Source organism: Syzygium oleosum, unplaced genomic scaffold, assembly GCF_021117445.2.
Source record: "Syzygium oleosum isolate NSW1041296 unplaced genomic scaffold, Sole_v2.1 Sole_v2.08, whole genome shotgun sequence".
Taxonomy (NCBI): domain Eukaryota; kingdom Viridiplantae; phylum Streptophyta; class Magnoliopsida; order Myrtales; family Myrtaceae; genus Syzygium; species Syzygium oleosum.
Window position 1 is genome coordinate 2,373,080 of NW_026607492.1, and position 19,722 is coordinate 2,392,801.

General features: G+C 41.6%; 3 protein-coding genes across 4 annotated transcripts; 1 reads left to right on the forward strand and 2 right to left on the reverse strand.

Moving 5' to 3' along the window:
* Positions 1–1,560: 1,560 nt before the first annotated feature.
* Positions 1,561–4,043, reverse strand: LOC115688311 (photosystem I assembly factor PSA3, chloroplastic). 2 transcript variants are annotated; one of them, XM_030614108.2, is made up of 3 exons: positions 3,620–4,043; positions 2,793–2,957; positions 1,561–2,193 (listed from the first exon to the last, which is right to left on the reverse strand). In XM_030614108.2, the coding sequence occupies exons 1-3, from the start codon at positions 3,989–3,991 to the stop codon at positions 1,873–1,875; spliced, it is 858 nt and encodes a 285-aa protein (XP_030469968.2). In that variant the 5' UTR covers positions 3,992–4,043; the 3' UTR covers positions 1,561–1,872. The 2 variants fall into 2 exon arrangements, with proteins under 2 accessions (XP_030469968.2, XP_056170130.1); XM_056314155.1 differs by lacking the exon at positions 2,793–2,957.
* Positions 4,044–10,603: 6,560 nt separating this feature from the next.
* Positions 10,604–15,488, forward strand: LOC115688310 (serine/threonine-protein kinase STY13). Its single transcript, XM_030614107.2, has 6 exons — positions 10,604–11,317; positions 12,396–12,517; positions 13,470–13,666; positions 13,794–13,968; positions 14,493–14,627; positions 14,954–15,488. The coding sequence occupies exons 1-6, from the start codon at positions 10,990–10,992 to the stop codon at positions 15,158–15,160; spliced, it is 1,164 nt and encodes a 387-aa protein (XP_030469967.1). The 5' UTR covers positions 10,604–10,989; the 3' UTR covers positions 15,161–15,488.
* A 478-nt stretch (positions 15,489–15,966) lies between these two features.
* LOC115688308 (peptidyl-prolyl cis-trans isomerase CYP38, chloroplastic) lies at positions 15,967–19,522 on the reverse strand. Its single transcript, XM_030614105.2, has 7 exons — positions 19,093–19,522; positions 18,463–18,756; positions 18,127–18,326; positions 17,414–17,649; positions 16,917–17,059; positions 16,509–16,580; positions 15,967–16,397 (listed from the first exon to the last, which is right to left on the reverse strand). Exons 1-7 carry the CDS (start codon positions 19,297–19,299, stop codon positions 16,170–16,172), a joined length of 1,380 nt encoding a protein of 459 aa, XP_030469965.1. The 5' UTR covers positions 19,300–19,522; the 3' UTR covers positions 15,967–16,169.
* Between the last annotated feature and the right edge of the window lie 200 nt (positions 19,523–19,722).

Below are 19,722 nucleotides of genomic sequence, written 5' to 3' on the forward strand. Positions count from 1 at the left end.
TGAATTGGCACAAAAACAAAATATTTAGGACTCAATTGGCACAAAAAAAGGTTTAAAACTAAATTGACACAAATGCAAAAAGTTTGGGACTTTTTCAACACTTTTCCCAAGATTTAATATAAAAGGTTTTCATATATCGGTGGCTACATAGTGCAACAACAAAATTGGATATTACACTAATTTTCCAAGACCATTAGATCTATTCTAGTTTCATTTCCTGAAAACAAACATATAACATTGGTGTCTTGTTGTAATTCATATCATTCTATATCGTTGTAAACTGAGAAAAATTACCTTACAATACGTTATTGGTCAAAATATATAATGACAAGTATCATGCTATCACAAAATTCCACATTGCATTCAATATACTCAAGGTAAATTTTATGCCCATTAAAACATATTGGAATCTAGGGACCTTGTGCTTGATCTTCACTGGAGATTGGTGAAGCTTATGTTTTCACTTGTTAATATGTACGGCGATAATCTAGATTTTAGTCTCTCACTTGCTTTAATTATATGAATGCCTTCTAATTATATTCAGTTATTTTTATGTATGTGTGAAGTTAATGTATCAAAATAATAGGGTGAAAAAGCAATAAGTCTCCAAACTTGTGTATAGCGGCTCACTTTAATGCCAAAAGTTTGTTTTGGATCACTTTAGTATCAAAATTGTTGAAAAACGATCACTTAAGTGCCAACTCCGGTCAATTTGGTCGGAAATCCGGCGTGGCATTTTTATTAATTTCGAAGGCGATGTGGCTCGCCGGATTATTGAGTCATCATATACACATCAAAACGACGTAATTTAGCATATACACTTGGATTTTTTAAATATTTTTTATGATTTTTTTCCTTCTTTTCTTGTTTTCTTCTCTTTCTTCTTCTTCTACAAAGAGAAGAAAAAATGAAAGGAAGGAAAAAAAATTAGAAAACATATTTAAAAAATCTAAATGTATACATGAAAATGCCACGTGGACTTATTTTTTAAAAAAAAATCCAACTAAAATTAAAAAATTTTGACACTTCTAATGTTCTTTTCCCAAAATAACATATCAAAGGAGGTGGAAGGATGTGAGGAGATGACTCCAATTACATGCAAAGGCCGTAGATGATTGAGGACTGAAGTTCTATAATTTAGGTTTTATATTACGTGTCTTAAAGTTTTTTTTTTTTGTTTATTTTATTTTACGGGTTCAACTTTTATGGATTGTTTCTATTAACAATTGAGAGATTTTCATTTTTGTTATTTCAATTAGACCCTAAAACCTACCCAGGGTATGCATAGTAAGTTGCAAGTTTTAAAAATGTAAAACCAGTTCCTACAGGTGACAGGTAGGTTCCAAATTTCGAGTGGAATCCACTTTTTACTTGAAAATGCTCCCCCTAATATAGAGTGATATATCTTCCTCTCCTTGTAAGCACCATAGTGTTGCTCTCGGAGATAAAGCTTGACGATTTCCATCGTGCTCGAAGCTCGACCATTGTCATTTGCCAATCTACGACCGATCATTGCGGGAGCATATATGCATGCGCGCAACAAGACACGTTGACTAGAGGTGTCGCAACAGCTACCGTATGAGGATGTTATGGTTAATCAGTAACATGAAGGGTGCCTCGCCCCTAGTTTTCCTTTAACTTTAATCTACAAGCACTCAGAGTGACAAGGAGAAGAAAAGGCGATAAGGAACAAACTCTAATCAAGATTTCGCTCTCCTATGCACACTTCAGTTTGCCTCGATTGATGAGTGAACATCGAACAGATAGACATCGCCGGTTTCTTCCTGTGACAACACGTAGTCACTAATTGCAACGCATCAAAGACTCCAAATCACAATCCTCTCCATGTCTGCTCAGCAGCACATCGCATTCTCAAGTGTCGCTGTTTTGTCTGAGAAACTGGAGGTCCTTCATTTGGAGCTCTGCGGCCTCTTTAGGTAAGGGCTTCGCCTCCAGAAATGTAACTTCATTGCCTCCTTCAGCTACCTTTTTAGCCAAGTCACTGATCATCGTCTGTATCTGAGACTGCTTGACCAACGGGAAAACGACAGCGAGCATGGTTTGCAGGAGTTGCTCATCTTCCTCCTCAATAGGATCCTTACCGAAGCAACAGACATAAATCGCCTCCAGCGCCTTCTCCACGCGAACCTCCATGGGAATGCTTGGGGTTGACGCGTTTAACTTTGCTCTTCTCTGCAGAATGAATAAACTTATAAGCAATGACGTGCATAATCAAAACAAAAGAAGCCCAGAGAAAGGTGAAACACCAAGCCTCCTCGTATCAAATATGTCAACAGAAAGAACAAACAATAAGACAGTTGGAGCACCAAAGCACATGTAGTACCTCAAGTGGTCAGACAAACACGACCAAAAAAAAGTGGTCAGACAAACAGAAATCCTTCACTATAAATTCCAGTAAAAGACTGTGAACGAATGGAAAGATTCAAACAATTTCAGCTCACTCAATACTGTCTTGGCTGCAGAAAGTTAACAGAGAAGAGAACTAGAATGTGATTCAATGGAGCAATAGCTATAGTGATCGGTTAGCACAGTTTCAAGTACATGGTATGATTTACTAGAACGACAACAATGGCAGTAATCATGCCAAGAATGAAATCTTCACCATATCTCCAATCTGTGCCAACAGTCAAAAGAAGTAAATTTTATTTCCCACCAAATTAAACAAGGTGTGCTTTTTCTTTATCAGTGCATCTGCTCTTTTAGGATGTAGAACCATAATCCAACAGCTGACAGCAGTCTCATAAAGAAATGATCTAATTGAGAAAACCCACCTCTCTCGCCTCATTCATCAAGGCGATGAAGTTCTGTTCTTCAAATTCGATATCATTTGAAAGCCGCAGCCTGGCTACACCTCCTAAAATATCCTCAGATTTGAGAAGACCAGCTCCGACAGCTGCTAACCAACAGCAAAGCAGAACATACAAGGGATCCCCTGCCTACCCAACAAGCCCCAGCTTAGGCTCAATACCATCATACCCAACTATTATGAAATACCATGACACAAACAGAAAGAACACCAAAAGTCCAACTATGAGCACAACTTTAAGACCGTGTCAGCATGGGGAAGTAATGTAATCAGTTACTCATTAGTCACATTCCCTTTGCTTTCTACCTTGTTCACAGGTAAGACTATTCACACTTTCAATAACCCACCTGAATCAAGTTCGCAACTTTAACGTTTCAGACTTCCATCACTCTACCAACTTTCACATGATAGCCTTCACCCGTTCATGAGCATGTTAAGATACAACAATTCTTCAAAGAGTTAGTCCAACAACTGAAATTTCCATATAATGAGCTGCATGCACGTGTTGTAGCCTGATGATATCTCAACAGCACATCTACAAAACCAGCATGACATTCTATTACCAGTAAAAGACTCCGAAAAACATATGCGCGTGTTCAACGAAAACCTAGTTAGCTTTCATTTCGAAACATTGCACTCAGCACATAATATCTCAATCCATACACATTACATACACAGCCGAATCATCATCGATTCAAACGGTTACCCGCTACATCCTAACCCCGGAAAACAACAACACTGCGAGCTAAAGAATAAGCCACCAAACTCCAAGAGGAACATAATCCAGCTTACCCGGCCGCGACGATCTTGAAACTCGTAGAAAGCACGGGAATCGCTAACGGCGGACTTCTTCCCGACCCGCCTCCTGAACTCCGCGAAATCGATGATGTCCCCGCCGACCCCGCCTTCGTCGCTGAAGATCCTCGCCACGAGCCCGACGACGGGCAAAGAACCGATGACCTTGTTGGCGAAGCCGGCGAGGGAGCTCTGGCCCTCCATGTAGGACTTGATCGGCGGGACCCCATGTGGGCCAACCGCTCTGGCCCCGCTCGGGCCTCGCGGGCTCGCGCGGATACGGCGGAGGAAGAGGAGCGATGGCGAGATGGGTTTGCAGAGGAATGCGTTGTAATGGGAGAGAGCGGCCGTGGATGTCACGGCCACCATTGCTGAGCGCAGTGGAAGTTAAAATCTCGTTGAGCGGTGTGATACTGGCCTCTCGTTTATGTATGCGTGCCGGTGGGATTAATATGCAGGATATTGGTGGATCAAGAAGCGGGTCGGTCCGGGCCTTCGGGTCGGACCCGTATGAACTGGGCGGGCTAGACTGTGTAAATGACGAAAGAAAAAGGGAAAAGCCATTGAAATTTGATCCAATGTGTAATGTCCGTCCCTGAATTTTTAATTCGTTCAATCCGATCGTTGAACTATTATTAAATGTTTAATCTAGTCCCTAGAATATGGGTGCGTTTAATTCGGTTTTGCAAGTGGGCCCTGGGGAAATGCAAATACCTTTAACTTAAAGTTCATTGGGAAATGCAAATTGCATTTGGTAAAAAATCCTTTGTAAAAATTACATATAGTGTTTGGCACATTTTTTTTTGGCAAGGGGCTTTTGAGTTTTTTTTTTTATTTAAAAAAAACAAACCCTTCGCCGAAGCCGGGGAAGGGCTATAGCCACCGACGAGCCAAATCTGGCACCGGTGGGCATCGCCTAAGGTCGTACGACCCCTGGCTAGGGTTGCGCAACGCTAGACGGTGGCAGCCTGGTCTCCATCGCGGGGGTCATGCGACCTAGTCGACCCCCTACCAACCTCTCGCCGTCTCGATCTGGCCTCGTTAGTTTTAACCGGCCGTCCTCGCGCAAAGAAGATGAATAGTAACAATGAGGGGCAAAATCGAAAATTAAAGAATTAGCGATGATAGTTTTGGAAGAAAAAAATTAGTAGCATTTGCTCAAATGTTGAAAGCCCAAAGCTGGTCCTTATCAGCTTTGGGCTTTCAACCTTCCCAATGCTAGCTTTCACTTGAAAACCCTTTGGGAAAGCTTGTCAGATGCCCTAACATTATCCCAAGGGGCTTTGGAGGTTGAAAACCCATCCAGAAAGCCGAACCAAACATGGCCATATATAAGAAAATGTTCAAAATCCTCCTTCCATTAATTCAAGTTAACAGAATCTACCGATGTTGCTTCTAATTCATCAAGTTTAAACGGTGCACAATGAAAAAAAGAGTTACATGTGGATTATCTAGATAAGATATTAATCTCAAGTCAAGATATAATAATTCACGTTATCAAAATAATTATGGACATGTTAACACCCTGATATTTTTTTCCCTTTTCGAAAGTAGATGGATAAAAGATGGACATCTTGGTTCATCATTTTTAAAAATCCAACTCGGCATATAATAATCTATGTCATCAAATAACGTCTGATTTGTCGTTTGAGCAAATAAAAGGATCACATTGAACAAATTAAAAGTTCAGGGACGACATTATACATTTGGGTCAATCATTGACCATTTATGTCATTTCCTAAATAAATAAATAAAAGAGCACTTGCCTACATTAGCCCTTTTCTTAATGCATTTGGGTGAGCCCAGTGTTACGTGGACCATATAGCTGCCCAACTCATGACCTCAATTTATCCCAAGAAGTAGAATGCGGGCTCATAAAATATCGGTTAGTCGTCCAAAAAAGCAATTTGTAAGATTAGAGGGATCGCTACCGCCGGTCGCCTTCCCTACCAAATGGGTCTATACAATATACGAACTACGTAGTACTCGTAAGTTAGCTTACGGTCTATTTGTTTTTTAGGATATATTTGATGCCAGACCGGCCCATGGGCCTGCCCAAAACAAATGGGCCTATAGACTGTTTTGGATGGGCTGGATAAGGGCTTTTTGCTTTAAATCTCTAGCCCAGTTCGATTGGACCTAAGCCAAGACCAGCCCCTTCCGAAGATTCATACATACATGTTTTGTTTACGCGAGGCTCAATGACTTAATCCTCCTCCACTTCTTCTTGTTAACTGTTAGCTCTCCAGTCATTCAATTGCTAATGAGGTGGGGATTCAAATTTTTGTTGGTGTAAGCTTGCAATCTCACATCATGATTATCATGCGGAGGAACTATTATTTTGCAAGAATTGTAGGCCGGAGGTACGGCCAACTCCCGTGATGCGATGGGCGGTGGTGTACAATACAAGGCTCAAGGACGAGATCACCGCCGTATGGTCGGCCGGCAATTACTAGCGGTTCTGGCTTCATGCAAGCAAGTTGCAACAATTTCGAACTGGAATGATCTACCTTCCCGTGACCTTTGTTTCACAATGCCGTCTTCTTTTCTCCGGTCTTGCACATATCTTTGGTTTTCCCAGCTTAACCGGATCAGTTCACATGGATAGCTCGTGGGGTCTCTTTCCATGTAATGCCATGGCGATACGACCACACACTAGAACACTAGGCTTAGGGGGAGATTCACTGTCCCGTGACCCGCTCTTCTTTTGATGCCTCATTTCAAGTCAAAAAGTGCAGGCTTTTCCTTCACATGCATCGGCACCGGTTTTGAGCAGCAACCCTAGTTGGTCATCTGTGTCTTGTGTGGATTAAGGCCAATCTACATATTGCATATTGATGAAGATAGCACCCCCATCTTCTAAGGAAAGAACACCATTTGTTGGAGCATCTGTTCTGGTTGTTTCTTAAATTTTGAGCAAAAGGGTGCTCTTGACACCATCCGATTTGCTCCATTTTGGTCATTGCATATGGCTCTTCACCTTTCTTGCCCTCAATTTAGTGCGGATCATAAATTAAATCAAGCACTACCGATTAAGATAGAGAGGGAATAAAGCTTCCACATTCATTGCCCGAATTGAAAGGTGGATTTATCCCTATTGTTTCTTTGATTTTCCCAGCTCCAACCTTCCCCAAATGATACCATCTCTTTTTCTCTTTTCTTGTTGCTAGAGTTCTTGCACCTTCCTGTCGTATTGTACTTGTGCAATTACCAATGCAATCGAATCAAGGAACATCCCCAAATTAGCAAAGCCAAGCATTTGAGACTCTTTGCCACCGCCTCATTGAAAAGAAATAAAATCATCTGTCTATTGTGGGGTCGAATCCAGAAGATGAGATGAGCCCTTTTTGGTATTATTTGATCCCTCAACACACAAAAACTAGAGCAACGGATGGATGGCGGTGCGGCTGATTTGGATGCCATGAAATTGCTTTTCACAAGTTTGGCCCGCAAGAATTCATGGAAAAGTGCCAAAAAAGTCCTAAACCTTTTGCATTAGTGCCAATTTAGTTCTAAACCTTTTTTGGTGCCAATTCGATCCTAAACCTTTTGCGTTGGTGCCAATTTAGTCCTAAACCTTTTTTGGTGTCAATTGAGTCCTAAACCTTTTAAATTGGTGCCAATTCGGTCCTAAACCTTTTGTTTTTGTCTTGCCAATTTAGTCCCCGGTCAATTTTGACAAGATTTTGCCGACGTGGACCCTGCCTAGGCGCGGCTGGTCACCGCGCCGGCGTGACAACTTTAATAATATTTTAATAATTTTTGAATATTTCCTTTTATTTTTTTCTTTTCCATTTTTTTTGGTCTCTCCCTCCTTCCTCTGGCCGGTCGCTGGTCTGGCGACCGGCCGGAGGCCAGAGGCCAGCGAGCTCGACCTCGCCGGCCACTGGCGAGGCTCGCCCTCGCAGCGGCCTCCGGCGAGGGCTCAAGCCTCGCCCGACGACCAAGGCGAGGCTCGCCCTCGCCGATCAACTCCTCTCCGCGTCCGAAAACATTTTCCCTCCCAGGGAGAGACAATTTGAAAAAAAAAAAAGAAAAATTTGGAAAATGATTTCCTCTTATTAAAGTGTGAAAAGCGGAAATCATTTTCCTCAAAATCCACATGAAGGATTTGGGGGCCGGGGAAGGAAAAGTTTAGGCCAATGGAAAACATTTTCCGGACTAAATTGAACACCAAGGAAAATGCGGAAAATGTTTTCCGGAAAAATAGTTTTTTCCGCAAACAAACACAATTCATACTAAATTAAAAACCCGAATTTTCTATTGTCTCTAGGGTTGGCGAAATAATTATTACATGTACACTTGTTTTGATTGTTTATGGAAGCAACGCCGGTTACATGTGAACTGGCTTGTCGACTTTTGCAAATTGGACTGGTTCTCTAAGGTTGGCTCGTATTTTCGTTTGGACTGTGAATGTATTCACCATAAGATTGAAGACATGCTAGAGCAATATCACCAGGAAAACATATCATGCACGCAGAACTTACATTAGTAGAATACTATGTCCTATAGAATACCCCCGGTTCTATTATTCACTCCAATTTCTCTTTTTGAAATTGAATTATGAGGTTGAAGCTTCTGATGATGGCTCGGCCATGAGTTGTGGCAAGCATGATTCGGTCGGGTTTCATGCATTGAAAAATGGTTGGAAAATCATTAGCCATCGCATAAACAAAAGTTCGTGTCCAGGAGTTGGCTCTTCCCCAGTTGAGCTCACTTGCAAATTTAGGGTTTCCAAACTCATGATATTCTCCTTTTGCTTTCAGTCCCACCAAAACCAACGTCGGCATAACGAGATTTTCTGTAGTAGAAAACCATATCGTGCAATTCTTTGTGGTTTTACGAACGCTTCAAACTTGGTTACCACGTCAAGTCGTGAGACAAAATATATTTCCTATATGATTCCATTTCATACTGAGTTGCATGATACTTCATAACGGCACCGTTGAAAGTCTCGAAAGATGCGAGTCCAATATAATGGGGGTTTTTCATACCGAGCTGCATAAACTGCCGAAGATAGTGCAGTTCACATGTTGTGCTCATCCTCCTCATTTGCTCTCGAAGACATTACTGGACAAGATCCAAACCCTACATAGCTTTTCCAAGATTTTGTGATCACTGTGAGAGAGAGAGAGAGAAGGGCCAGCATAGACCCACCTAAATAGTAGCATGTCTTGCCACATGGAGCCTGGATCGACGACGTGATGAGACCATCGTTCAGGAAATACATGCGTTGGATCTGTTTCCAATGAAATTTACTGTGAGGCGTGAAGACTCCACTCACTTCTGATACTTCACATTCCATATATCCAGTAGTCATGATGAATGTTACTTTTCATGTTTGGAAGGTATGTAATTGTTTACACCACAGTAATTTTTCGGGTTAATTATAAAAAAAAAAGCACAAATTTTAGGTTCAGTGGCAATTTTGGTCTGAACTTTTTTTTATCTCATAAAAAAAGTACGAACTTTAGGTCAAGAGACAATTCTGGCCCCAACTTTTTTTGTCTCATAAAAAATCACCAATTTTCACCCTGATCCTAAATCTGCCCCCCGTTGACTTTCTATCTGAAGTCACCCTTGTTTGAGAAAAAAAGTTATGGTGGTGAGCTTGGTGGATCTCGTCCATGGCACGGTCGATGGTTTATAGTTTCGCCGGAGAGATTCAATCTGGAGATATTTTTGACTTATCGGAGAATTAAAGGAGACGAACAGTTTCACCATTATTCTTTAAGTTGTCGCTCAGAGAATAAAACAATGTATAGTGCTTTAAATCCAGTTAGCTAGCCACATGAATTTATTGTTAAGGTGGACTAGTCAAGTTAGATAATCAATGGTTCTAAGTCAATAGGAGCCAGATTTGAGATTTAAGTGAAAGTTGGTGCTGTTTTACGAGACGAAAAAGAGTTTGGGCCAGAATTGTCACTTGACCTACAGTTGGTGCTTTTTTACGGGACAAAAAAAGTTCGGGCCAGAATTGTCCCTCGATCTAAAGTTTGTGTTTTTTTTTTGGAATTAGGCCGTAATTTTTCAATCTAAAAATCTTTTTTGACGCCATAAGTATCTTTTCAAAATGAGAAAAAAAAGGGTTTGCTTATAAAGAAAAAGTAGTAGCTCTCTCGCTTGTCTAGTGAGAGTTTCAACGTACTGGTAACTATTTTCCCAGAAAAAAAAACAGTAACTAGTACCGAGCATTGCGTGAAGCCACTAAACCTATCTCCAACAATTTAAAGATACATGATATGTCTACTAAATCTAGATTACGTATCCATTCGCAGTAAGCCACATCATTTAGTGTACTGATTTGGCGTACCGATGTTGGTAAATGAAGTAAAAAAATATTCAATATCAGCGGTAGTGATTGTCGAGTGACACGAGACTTACTTCCGAGGGTGGGACAACCTTGGTTCGTAATTTGTCAGCTACGGTGATTCCATGACCTGTCTTCATCCTACGGGACGGATTTCACGGATGCGTTCTTTATTTTAATGTGTCGATGTCCACATAACTCGTATCTCCAATTCTTCCTATATATTTATCTTTTCCCGAGAGAGTGAATACTATCTAGCTGTTTTACATTCCGGTGATCTCAAGATCCGAACGATCACCGAGATGAAACCTCTCGAGGTCATGCTTAAGACTAATATAGCTCGAATCGTACATTTAGCAAATATGCGAAACTTTCTATATTAACTTTTGTTTACCATTTTCGCTTTATGAAAAAGGGGTAATAAATCCAACGACCTTTCGCAACCCCCCCTGCTTTCAACGGTTGCCGGTACCATCGACGGCAGGAAAGGACACACCCCCATGCTTGAAAGGGATTGGCTTCTCCTACAGAACAAAATATATGAACAGTTTGAGAAAAAATATGAAAAGGTACATTGACCGTGATCCTCTCGCAAGCTAACAAGAAGCACGAGAGAGAGAGAGAGAGAGAGAGAGAGAGAGAGAGAGAGGGGGAGAGGGGGAGAGGTGGGTCAGAAACACACGTCGTGTTCAGGCAAAATCCATGTGCCCACATGGATGATAGAGATGGAGAAGATAGAGAGAGATAATAAGAGAAAGAGTGTGCGCGCGCGCCTGTGTTGCAGATGTAGCTGCAGCAGCAGGAGTAAAAGGGAGGGAGTACTTGCAAAACCCAATCTTCATCCTCATAATTATAGTAATAACCATCATCATCATCATCATCAACAATCTGTTGCAGTATCAGCAGTACGCAAAACACTTGCACACACACCAACACAGCGAGAGAGGCACGCGCAAGCGTTACACTCCCCACACACCCACCTGCATTAAAACTCTGCTCTCTCTCTCCTCTTCGACATTACCAGAGAGGGAGAGAGAAGGGTTGCGGAGGGGCGAAGATGAAGGAGAAGGGAGAGAGCGGAGGAGGGTACGTGAGAGCAGATCAGATAGATCTGAAGAGCCTGGACGAGCAACTCCAGAGGCATCTGAGCAGAGCATGGACAACGGAGAAGAACAAGAACGCCGATACCAACAGCACCAACAGCGACGGCAAGCAAGAAAACGATGCGTTGGCGACGAGGCCCGCGAACGGCAGCGGCGGTAGTCGCGCCGCGACCAGACAGGAGTGGGAGATTGACCCGTCCAAGCTCGTAATCAAGAGCGTCATCGCTCGCGGCACTTTCGGCACTGTTCATCGTGGCATTTACGAAGGCCAAGACGTCGCTGGTATACAAAACATTCCTTCCTTCCTTTCTTTGTATATGGGGCTCTTTGGCTGGTTTTGAGCTTCTCTTTCGGAAAAATGGTTCCTTTCTTTCAAAAAAGAACACCCATTACTGTTTAATTCCCATTATGGAGATTTAAGATTTTTCTCTTGGCTAAGATGATATGGGGTTGTTCATTTTCGTTGACTCTCTGATTAGTGCTCAGAGTGCAAGTTTTAGCTCATTATTTTAAACTTCAAGAAATGAACATTCTCTTAGGAGTGATGAGATGAGATGGTTTTTGAGACCTTGGAGTGTGCTGTGACTGAGAGATTTCAATCATCCTTTAGGTTTCCAGACTTTCGTGTGCTTAATCTAGCAGCTCCAAGCTTCATTTTTCTGCAGTTCATTGAGAAAAATCGCAGGGAAAAGATCTTTACTTTTTCTCCTGAATTTTGTTGCAAAATTATATATGAGTGGTTTGTATCGGTTAACTTTATTATCCGTGACTCACGAGATTTCTTGAGTTAGGCAGTTGGGTGCATTAATTGCGTTATTTTGCCACTTCTTTTCCCCCACATTAACGTGTTCAGATTGTCACTGATGTCTCGTCGCTTCACTCCTTGGATAGAAAAAACGATCTAAAAAGTTAAGGTGACATAACCAATATTGTTACCGTGTTTTGCTCCCAAATGCAAATTTGACTGCCCTTATCAAACCTTACAACACCATCGCTCCTTTCACATCAGTGAAACTGATGCAAGCGATTACACCTAATCTCCAGCTTGAATACATAATAGGAGTATGGGTGTTCTATAAAATTTAGATTTTTTTGCACGGCTAATGATATCTGCTTATCAATTAATCGTCACTCAGAAACTATGGACTAGCTTGTAAGTTGTAACAAGATCTGGGATTATTCCAAAGCCACTATAAACGAGAACCATAACATCAATGTTGTTGCTTAACTCTGGATACTGAGCTTCTTTCTGCACTGCGCCTATAATTCAGATGATGCATGTCCGATTAAATAACTTGCTCTGCAATTATGCTGACTTCACAATACATGAGTGACCTTTACTCTTTTTCTTTATGCCTAGTCAAACTTCTTGACGTGGGGGAAGAGGGACACAGATCAGAGGCTGAAATAGCTTCCCTTAGAGCGGCATTTACACAAGAAGTTGCTGTTTGGCACAAGCTGGAGCATCCAAATGTGACTAAGGTAGTGTTTGGGTCATTCTTTCTATCCCCTTCCCTGGATAACCGGCTCTAGGACAACTGTCACTATTTTTGTACACGAGGCGGTGCATTGGATCTGTTCTTTTCCTTTATTTCTCAGTTGAGAGGAACCACAAATCTCATGATAGTGGAGTGCAAATTGTAAAGATAAATCATGCTGTGACTCTTCTCAATAATTGAATCCTTCATGAACTACTGATGGATGTGTGCCCCGGTTTTTTTTACTTTGCTCAGAAGTCTAACCCAGATACTGATTAGCAGTGACCTGCCCCTGATATACTACATGTTAATATTCCTTTTGAAGTACGGTCCACATGCTTTCAAGATGGGTTGTGACAAGCTAGTGTTAGGTTTAGATTCATATCTCTCACAGGATAATTGTGTGAACCCATAATAAACTCACATTGTTTGCTGCAATTTGGGGTCTTGATGACAGTGGTAGCATACATGGTGGAAATATAGGTCTTCAAGCTCCTATTTAGCATTCATCACTTTGGTATAGCTGACATGTTATGTTGGGAGCTCATGGTTATGTTGTGAGAGCATCCCGCATGAGCTGAGTTGAGTCGACCCAGTCATTTGACCATACTTGAGTGCTATTAGGGATGCAATCCACTTGAACTGTGATCATGTTATGACATCCCTCCTCTTCGTTATTTTAACTGTCGAAGAATTTTGCTTTTCCAAAATGAGATTCATCATATCTTACTTAAGTTTGACATCCCTCTTCTTGATTTCACCTCTTGAAGAATTTTGCTCTTCCAAAATGAGATTCGTCAAATCTTGCTTAAGTTTATTTGGTGGACAGCATATGTTGATGAATAGTTGCTGAGACCTACATAATAAAGGAAATATGTCAATCTTTGAACGCTTTGAAGATGTCCGACAAAACATGTACTCAACGTTGTTTTTTCTCATTCATTTCCCTTTGGCAGTTCATAGGGGCGACCATGGGCACATCAGATTTACATATACAAACTGAGCATGGTCATATTGGCATGCCAAGTAACATTTGCTGTGTGGTTGTGGAGTATTGCCCTGGCGGTGCTCTAAAATCTTATCTCATCAAGAACCGAAGGAGGAAACTGGCTTTCAAAGTAGTCATCCAACTGGCTCTTGATCTTGCACGAGGGTTGAGATCTTGTGCTCTTTTATCTTTTGGATCAGATCTTTGAAGTTCAACTTTTTAAGTGAATCCAATTTGTATGAAGTTTTGTATATTGTTAAACTCTTTTGGTTTCATTCAATTGCTTTTATAGGTTGAGCTATCTGCACTCCAAGAAAATTGTGCACAGAGACGTTAAGACTGAAAACATGCTATTGGACAAGACGCGCACTGTTAAAATAGCGGATTTTGGAGTTGCTCGGGTTGAGGCTTCCAATCCTCATGACATGACTGGTGAGACGGGAACTCTTGGTTACATGGCTCCAGAGGTATCTCTCTCTCTCAGTATGATAACTTGTGTTTGAATGCTTTGGAAGGAACTTTTAATTGGTAGTATATGCATTAGTTTCTACAGACCTGAAGGCTCTCGTCTCCGTACCTTGATTTGACCTGTTCTTGGGATGGTGGTTCACTTGTATAAATGGAACCATAGCTAACCACATCAGAATCCTCAGCGGTTTCTTCCTTTTTTTCTTCTGTTTCTCTGGTTGCACTTTTTTTGGTCGAGTTTCCATAATCCTGGATCTTCTGGTTAGATTTTCAAGCCAGCACACGATTGTGGCAAATATTTGTCATCTACTTTTCTGGTGGGAGGGAAAAAGAAAGAACTAAACTTGGGATACGAACTACTGCTACAAGCCTAGTGCTACTATAGTTGATAGATGCGCATTGAGCGTCTAATTATTAGTCAACTAATGTTAGCTATAGCTAGCAGTTTGTGTCTTGTTTGCTTTGTCCAACTCTTATAAAGCATTCATGTCTAATCCATAATTTGTGACTTTTTACTTCGCAGGTCCTCAATGGTAACCCTTATAACCGAAAGTGTGATGTATATAGCTTCGGTATTTGCTTGTGGGAAATATACTGTTGTGATATGCCATACCCTGATCTCAGCTTCTCCGAAGTGACGTCAGCTGTTGTCCGTCAGGTCAGTGCTATGCAATTTTACTTGATAGATTAGACAGGTACAGATACCTGCCTTTTGTGCTTGCTATAAGCTTGCACTTTGTGTTACAGAGAAATTGACACTGCTATTACGAATCAGAAGAGGGATTGAATAGCCATGGTTTTAAGAATGGAAAATTTGGACAGAAACCCCTAATTTCTGGACCCATTAAAATATTTCACCTGCAGTTTCTTAAGACACCAACTCTTGTAAGAAATTTGATCTACTTGATTTTCTTCTGCTGATTTGGACAAATGTAGCATTAGATCCAAAGATGAGAACTCTTAAGCTTTTTCATGGATCAACAGAATTTGAGGCCAGAGATCCCCCGATGTTGTCCGAGCTCGCTTGCGAATGTCATGAAACGCTGCTGGGATGCGAATCCTGACAAGAGACCCAAAATGGATGAGGTGGTAGCCATGTTGGAGGCTATCGACACCTCGAAAGGAGGAGGTATGATCCCTCTCGATCAGCCACAGGGTTGCTTCTGTTTCCGCGGATACCGAGGTCCTTGAATGGTGGGTGCAGCCATGTCTAGTTAAGGGACAGTGGAGGATCTGAGAAGAACATCTGGAATTGATCTGTATGTAATACAATTAAAGAGGGTGGAGTGCATGGGCTGAGGGCATTTGGTTGGAGGCTTAGATATCAAGTTCTTATGTTTCTCTTTCTTTTTCTTCTTTGGTTAATTTTGTTTAAGTAAGTCAAGAGTCCTATGTTTTTCTTTGTGATGGATCCTGTAAAGCTTGATCTGCTCTTCCTCACTGTCACTTTCCATTGGAGGAGGAAACTGACAGTAAATATTGTTATGGGCAATAAAGAAAACATTTATTGACCCAACAACCTTTGGGTGTCATGCATTCTGATATTTACTAGGATATGCCAACTTCAACTTGTGGCTCATGGGTTCAAGATGCGACACAACTTGCTGTTGAACATCATATCATGTCCACAACCAAAGGTCCGAGACTCTTGAGTCAGGTTTAGTACAGATAAAGAAGCCCGACCATGGAAAGGTCGACCATGGAAATACCGAAAAGAGATGGGGAATGAAAAGCTGAACAAGATTGTCACAACTTGTTTTATTAGATCAAGTCAATCTCGACGATCTCACAAGATTTCAAAAGAAGAATATTGTGAGACTTCTAAGAAGAATAAGTCTGTCCGGAGTATGTCAGAATATGAGGAATTTCATTGCAACCGTGCTGCAACCGGAGTTCTATGAGCCAATCGTATTCAGCAGTGAGAAGAAGAAAGCTTGCCAATTTCATCCAGCAATTTCTACATTCCGTCTTCCACTAAGATCGTGACCCATGTCATCTTTCACTAATAGATCTGAATTTGGTATTGATGCAATCCCAAAAAAGAATACATTCTCAATGTGGATAACACATTATCTCTCATAAATGACAAGAATCAGACAAAGAACATTAGCCTTAAACAACTACATGTTGAAGTCATACAAGCTCACATGTGAAGTGTCCGAACAGACGATATGGGAAAAAGAAGAGAAAAGGAAGAATCTTAGCCAGCAATCTTGTAGCTGGGATTTGCCAGATTATCCAGGCCTGAAACGACTTGCACCGATTCTATGACATCACCAACCTTAAGATCTGCTAAGAAATCCTGATTTTCTGTCACATAACCAAAAACAGCGTACCGCCCATCCAATATATTCGCGTTACTAGGGGTCAGCTCACTTTCCTTTAGCAGCCAAAATATCTGACTTGAAGCGGAATCGTTCTCAAACTCCTGTCAAGTGAGAAAATACACAGAATAAATTTTCTGAAATCCATCGGACTTATCAGAATGAGCGTATAACAGAAACGTAGAGCGAAGCCATGTAGAGCTAGTAAATCTTACATCTCTGGCCATGGCCATTGTCCCAAATGCATTAAAAGGAAGCTTTGTTTGAGCCTTGTAGAGGCCAAGCTCCTGTAAGATGAAAAGCATCGAGTTACAACAGTTGTACATCTAGACAAACTTCATCTCATCAATTACTTCAAATTGAGCGACAGTTCACTGAGTAATATGCAGTGGGACAACCACTCACTGTTTACATTACACTGTACTGCAACGGAGGTTTCATCATGCAAAAGGAATGTGAGGTCATTCTTTTGCTCACTACAACAAGTTTTACATTCCTTTATTCTCAAGTGAATCAATATTTCTACTGCCAATTAATCAATAAGATTCACATGGGGAAAAAAATCCAAGCCCCTACTCTCATTCCTTTTGCTATGAATTTTTCGCAGAGAGAGAGAGACTCACTTCAAGAGTTGCTCCATATACCGGCGCTTTCTCCCCATCCACCATGATCTCCAAAGGTATCGTCCGGGGTTTCTCTGTGCTAGGATCAATAAAACCCTCAGCAGGACCTTCGGGATCACCTGTTTGAACAACAAATCCATCGGCTGGAGGAAAAGAAAAGCCTTCCATCAGCCTCTATAAGAACAGATAATCCAAGGGAAATTGATACGTCTCCTAGCTACAGATTGTCAATTATCCTAACTAACATATTTGCTGCTGCTAGATCTTAAGCTAGACTCAAGGGTAGCGCAGTTCTCCTGAACATATTGTGTCGTCCAATATTTGAAGCATGAAGTTAATTGGGATTTAAGCAACAATGAGAATAATAAATTTTTTCTTGTGACCATATCCATCTAAGTTGAATAAGAAACCAGCGTGTTCAACAGTAGTTCCAAAAGGCTTTGTTTTACCCCCGTTTGATGAAAGATTAGATAGAAGATTGGAAGGCTATAGTTTACCTCTCTGGATTTCCATGCCGTCGTAGAAGTGCCTTTCTACCAAATCCACAAAATTCCCAGCGGTCACAGGTGCATTGTAACCGTCTAAGACTATTCGAAACACACACTCCTCCAGGTTGGGATTGTCCTTGACCTTGACCTTCATATCCACAGCAGCCCTACCTTTCAAGAGAGGCATATTCTTGTATTCTTCAGGAACTTCATAAGGGAAGCCATCCACCATATCCTCTTCAACACTGCAGAAACCCAATGCCCCAGGAAGATCTCAGCTGCAGTCAATGACAAGGGTATCTATGAGAAGGATTTACCTCTTGAGGGGATTAATTTTACATGATCCTTCCACCTTTCAAGCTAACATAGCAACATTGGCATTCTTTTGCTTTATTGGGTAAATACTAGATATACTAAGGCCCATGAGTGCCTATTCAAAAATACAATAGAAGAAAAAGCAGAGACTCGACAGCTATGCATGAAGTACGCCGCCATTAAAAATCATTAGCAGGTTCATCATCCTTTCAGATTAGCAAGATTGAAATTTTTATCTGGTGAACTAACTGTGCACACAAGCTGCGCAAAGTCTAAGAATTTCTTCTTCTAGGGCGGACTACTGAAGTAGATCAATCTTCTGCAGCATCTCATCAACTAATAACTCAATTTTGCCCAAAAAGAAAAAAACGTGATGGTGTGAAGGATGGTGTATTGTTTAAACTCACCCTCCAACATAGCTAAGCAGTTCCCTCTGTTTTCCTGCTACAGCATCTCTATTTCTATCCTCCACAATTTGTTGGAGCTCATCCATTCCAGCTTCCAGCTTGTCAAGCAACTCCACTCCGTTGTCCTTCTTTGACTCAGCCAAGCCAGATACAATCAAATTTCTACCTTGCTTGAGCGCTCGAGATGCTTGCCTCAGATTCTATATTTTTCATAGAAAGATACGGAATCCATTATCTTCGTTTCAAGGTCTCCTACTACTAAGAATGGAACAACACAAAAGAATCTTTGCAAACTGCCAAGTAAAATCAAAATGAAGTCTTGCTTTGGTTTCTTACTCTCTCCACGGAGTCGAGTGCCTTGAGTCCCGCAACCTTGAGACTATCCGTGATGTCCTCGAGCGGCTTCTGAACTTCCCTTATGGCCTTATTATTAATGGGAAGAGCATTTCTCAGCAAAGCCTCGGGGTCTTTAATCGGTGGGCCAGATATTAGGACAGAAAGATCAGGCAAAGCAGGACTAGCTGCATAAGCATCGCCCGTAGACATATCCAACGAAGGCACTCCCGTCACCAATCCAACCGCCAAAGCAATAGATATCGCACATTCTCTCAAAGAAAATGATCTCCCTTCCTGCTCCAAAAATTCAAAACTTTTCTTTAGTGACGCCAACACAAGACATTAGATTCTCAAAGGGAGTTGCAGAAATTAAACGAATATGAGACCTTCCTCTGAAGCAACTAGATTATAGCCAGCAATTATTCCTTTCGGACCAGTGCTTCTCCCAATAACATGAACACGACCCAATCTAAGTACCGACATTGTACCACAACCCAACCGGTGCCAGCAGACAGATTGGAGGTCAAAATGCCACACTTACCTGGTGGTAAACGTCGAACGTCCGTCCCAACAAAGACTACTCTTTGAAATTCAAAACTTCCAAAAGATACAATCTTTCATCGAACCCACCTCTCTGCTCTGATGAGGTTGCCACTGGCCACGCTCGCTCGGACTTGAAGAACACCGGGGCACAACAAACTGCCTGACCGGCGCGACATTGCTGCTCCGCGCACTCAAACGGCCGAAACAGTTCGTGGGTATTCTTGCGCCGACCCGCCTCGAGGCGATGAGGGAGGAGCAAGAGTGGTAGCAGTGGCAGGACACGATGGCTGCCATGGGAGACCGGGCAAAAAGGAAGGAGCTTTCGAGGTGCTACCAAGACATGGAAAAATGGGTGTGTTGCAGAAGGAAACGGGAGAGACGGAATTACTACAGGAGATGAGGAGTAGAAGCCGATGAAGATAAGGCGCTTCTGGGACGGTTCTGGGGAGGAAGAAGATATTCCAAAGCCGAGATGCTGCGAGAGAGAGAGAGACAGAGGAATCCTCTCGCTATGGATAAGATGATATCTCGTTTGGGATTTTTGGGATAAATGAATAATTTCGGACATGTTGATTTCACATTTCAAAGAAGAAAAAAATCAATTAGTAGGTTTTGCAAACGTTTGACTTCTTGGCTTAAAAGCTTTGTTGTTATGATAATCTCTCGCAATTTATACGAGTTCGACGTTAAAAAAAACAATTATTCAGTTTTCATACA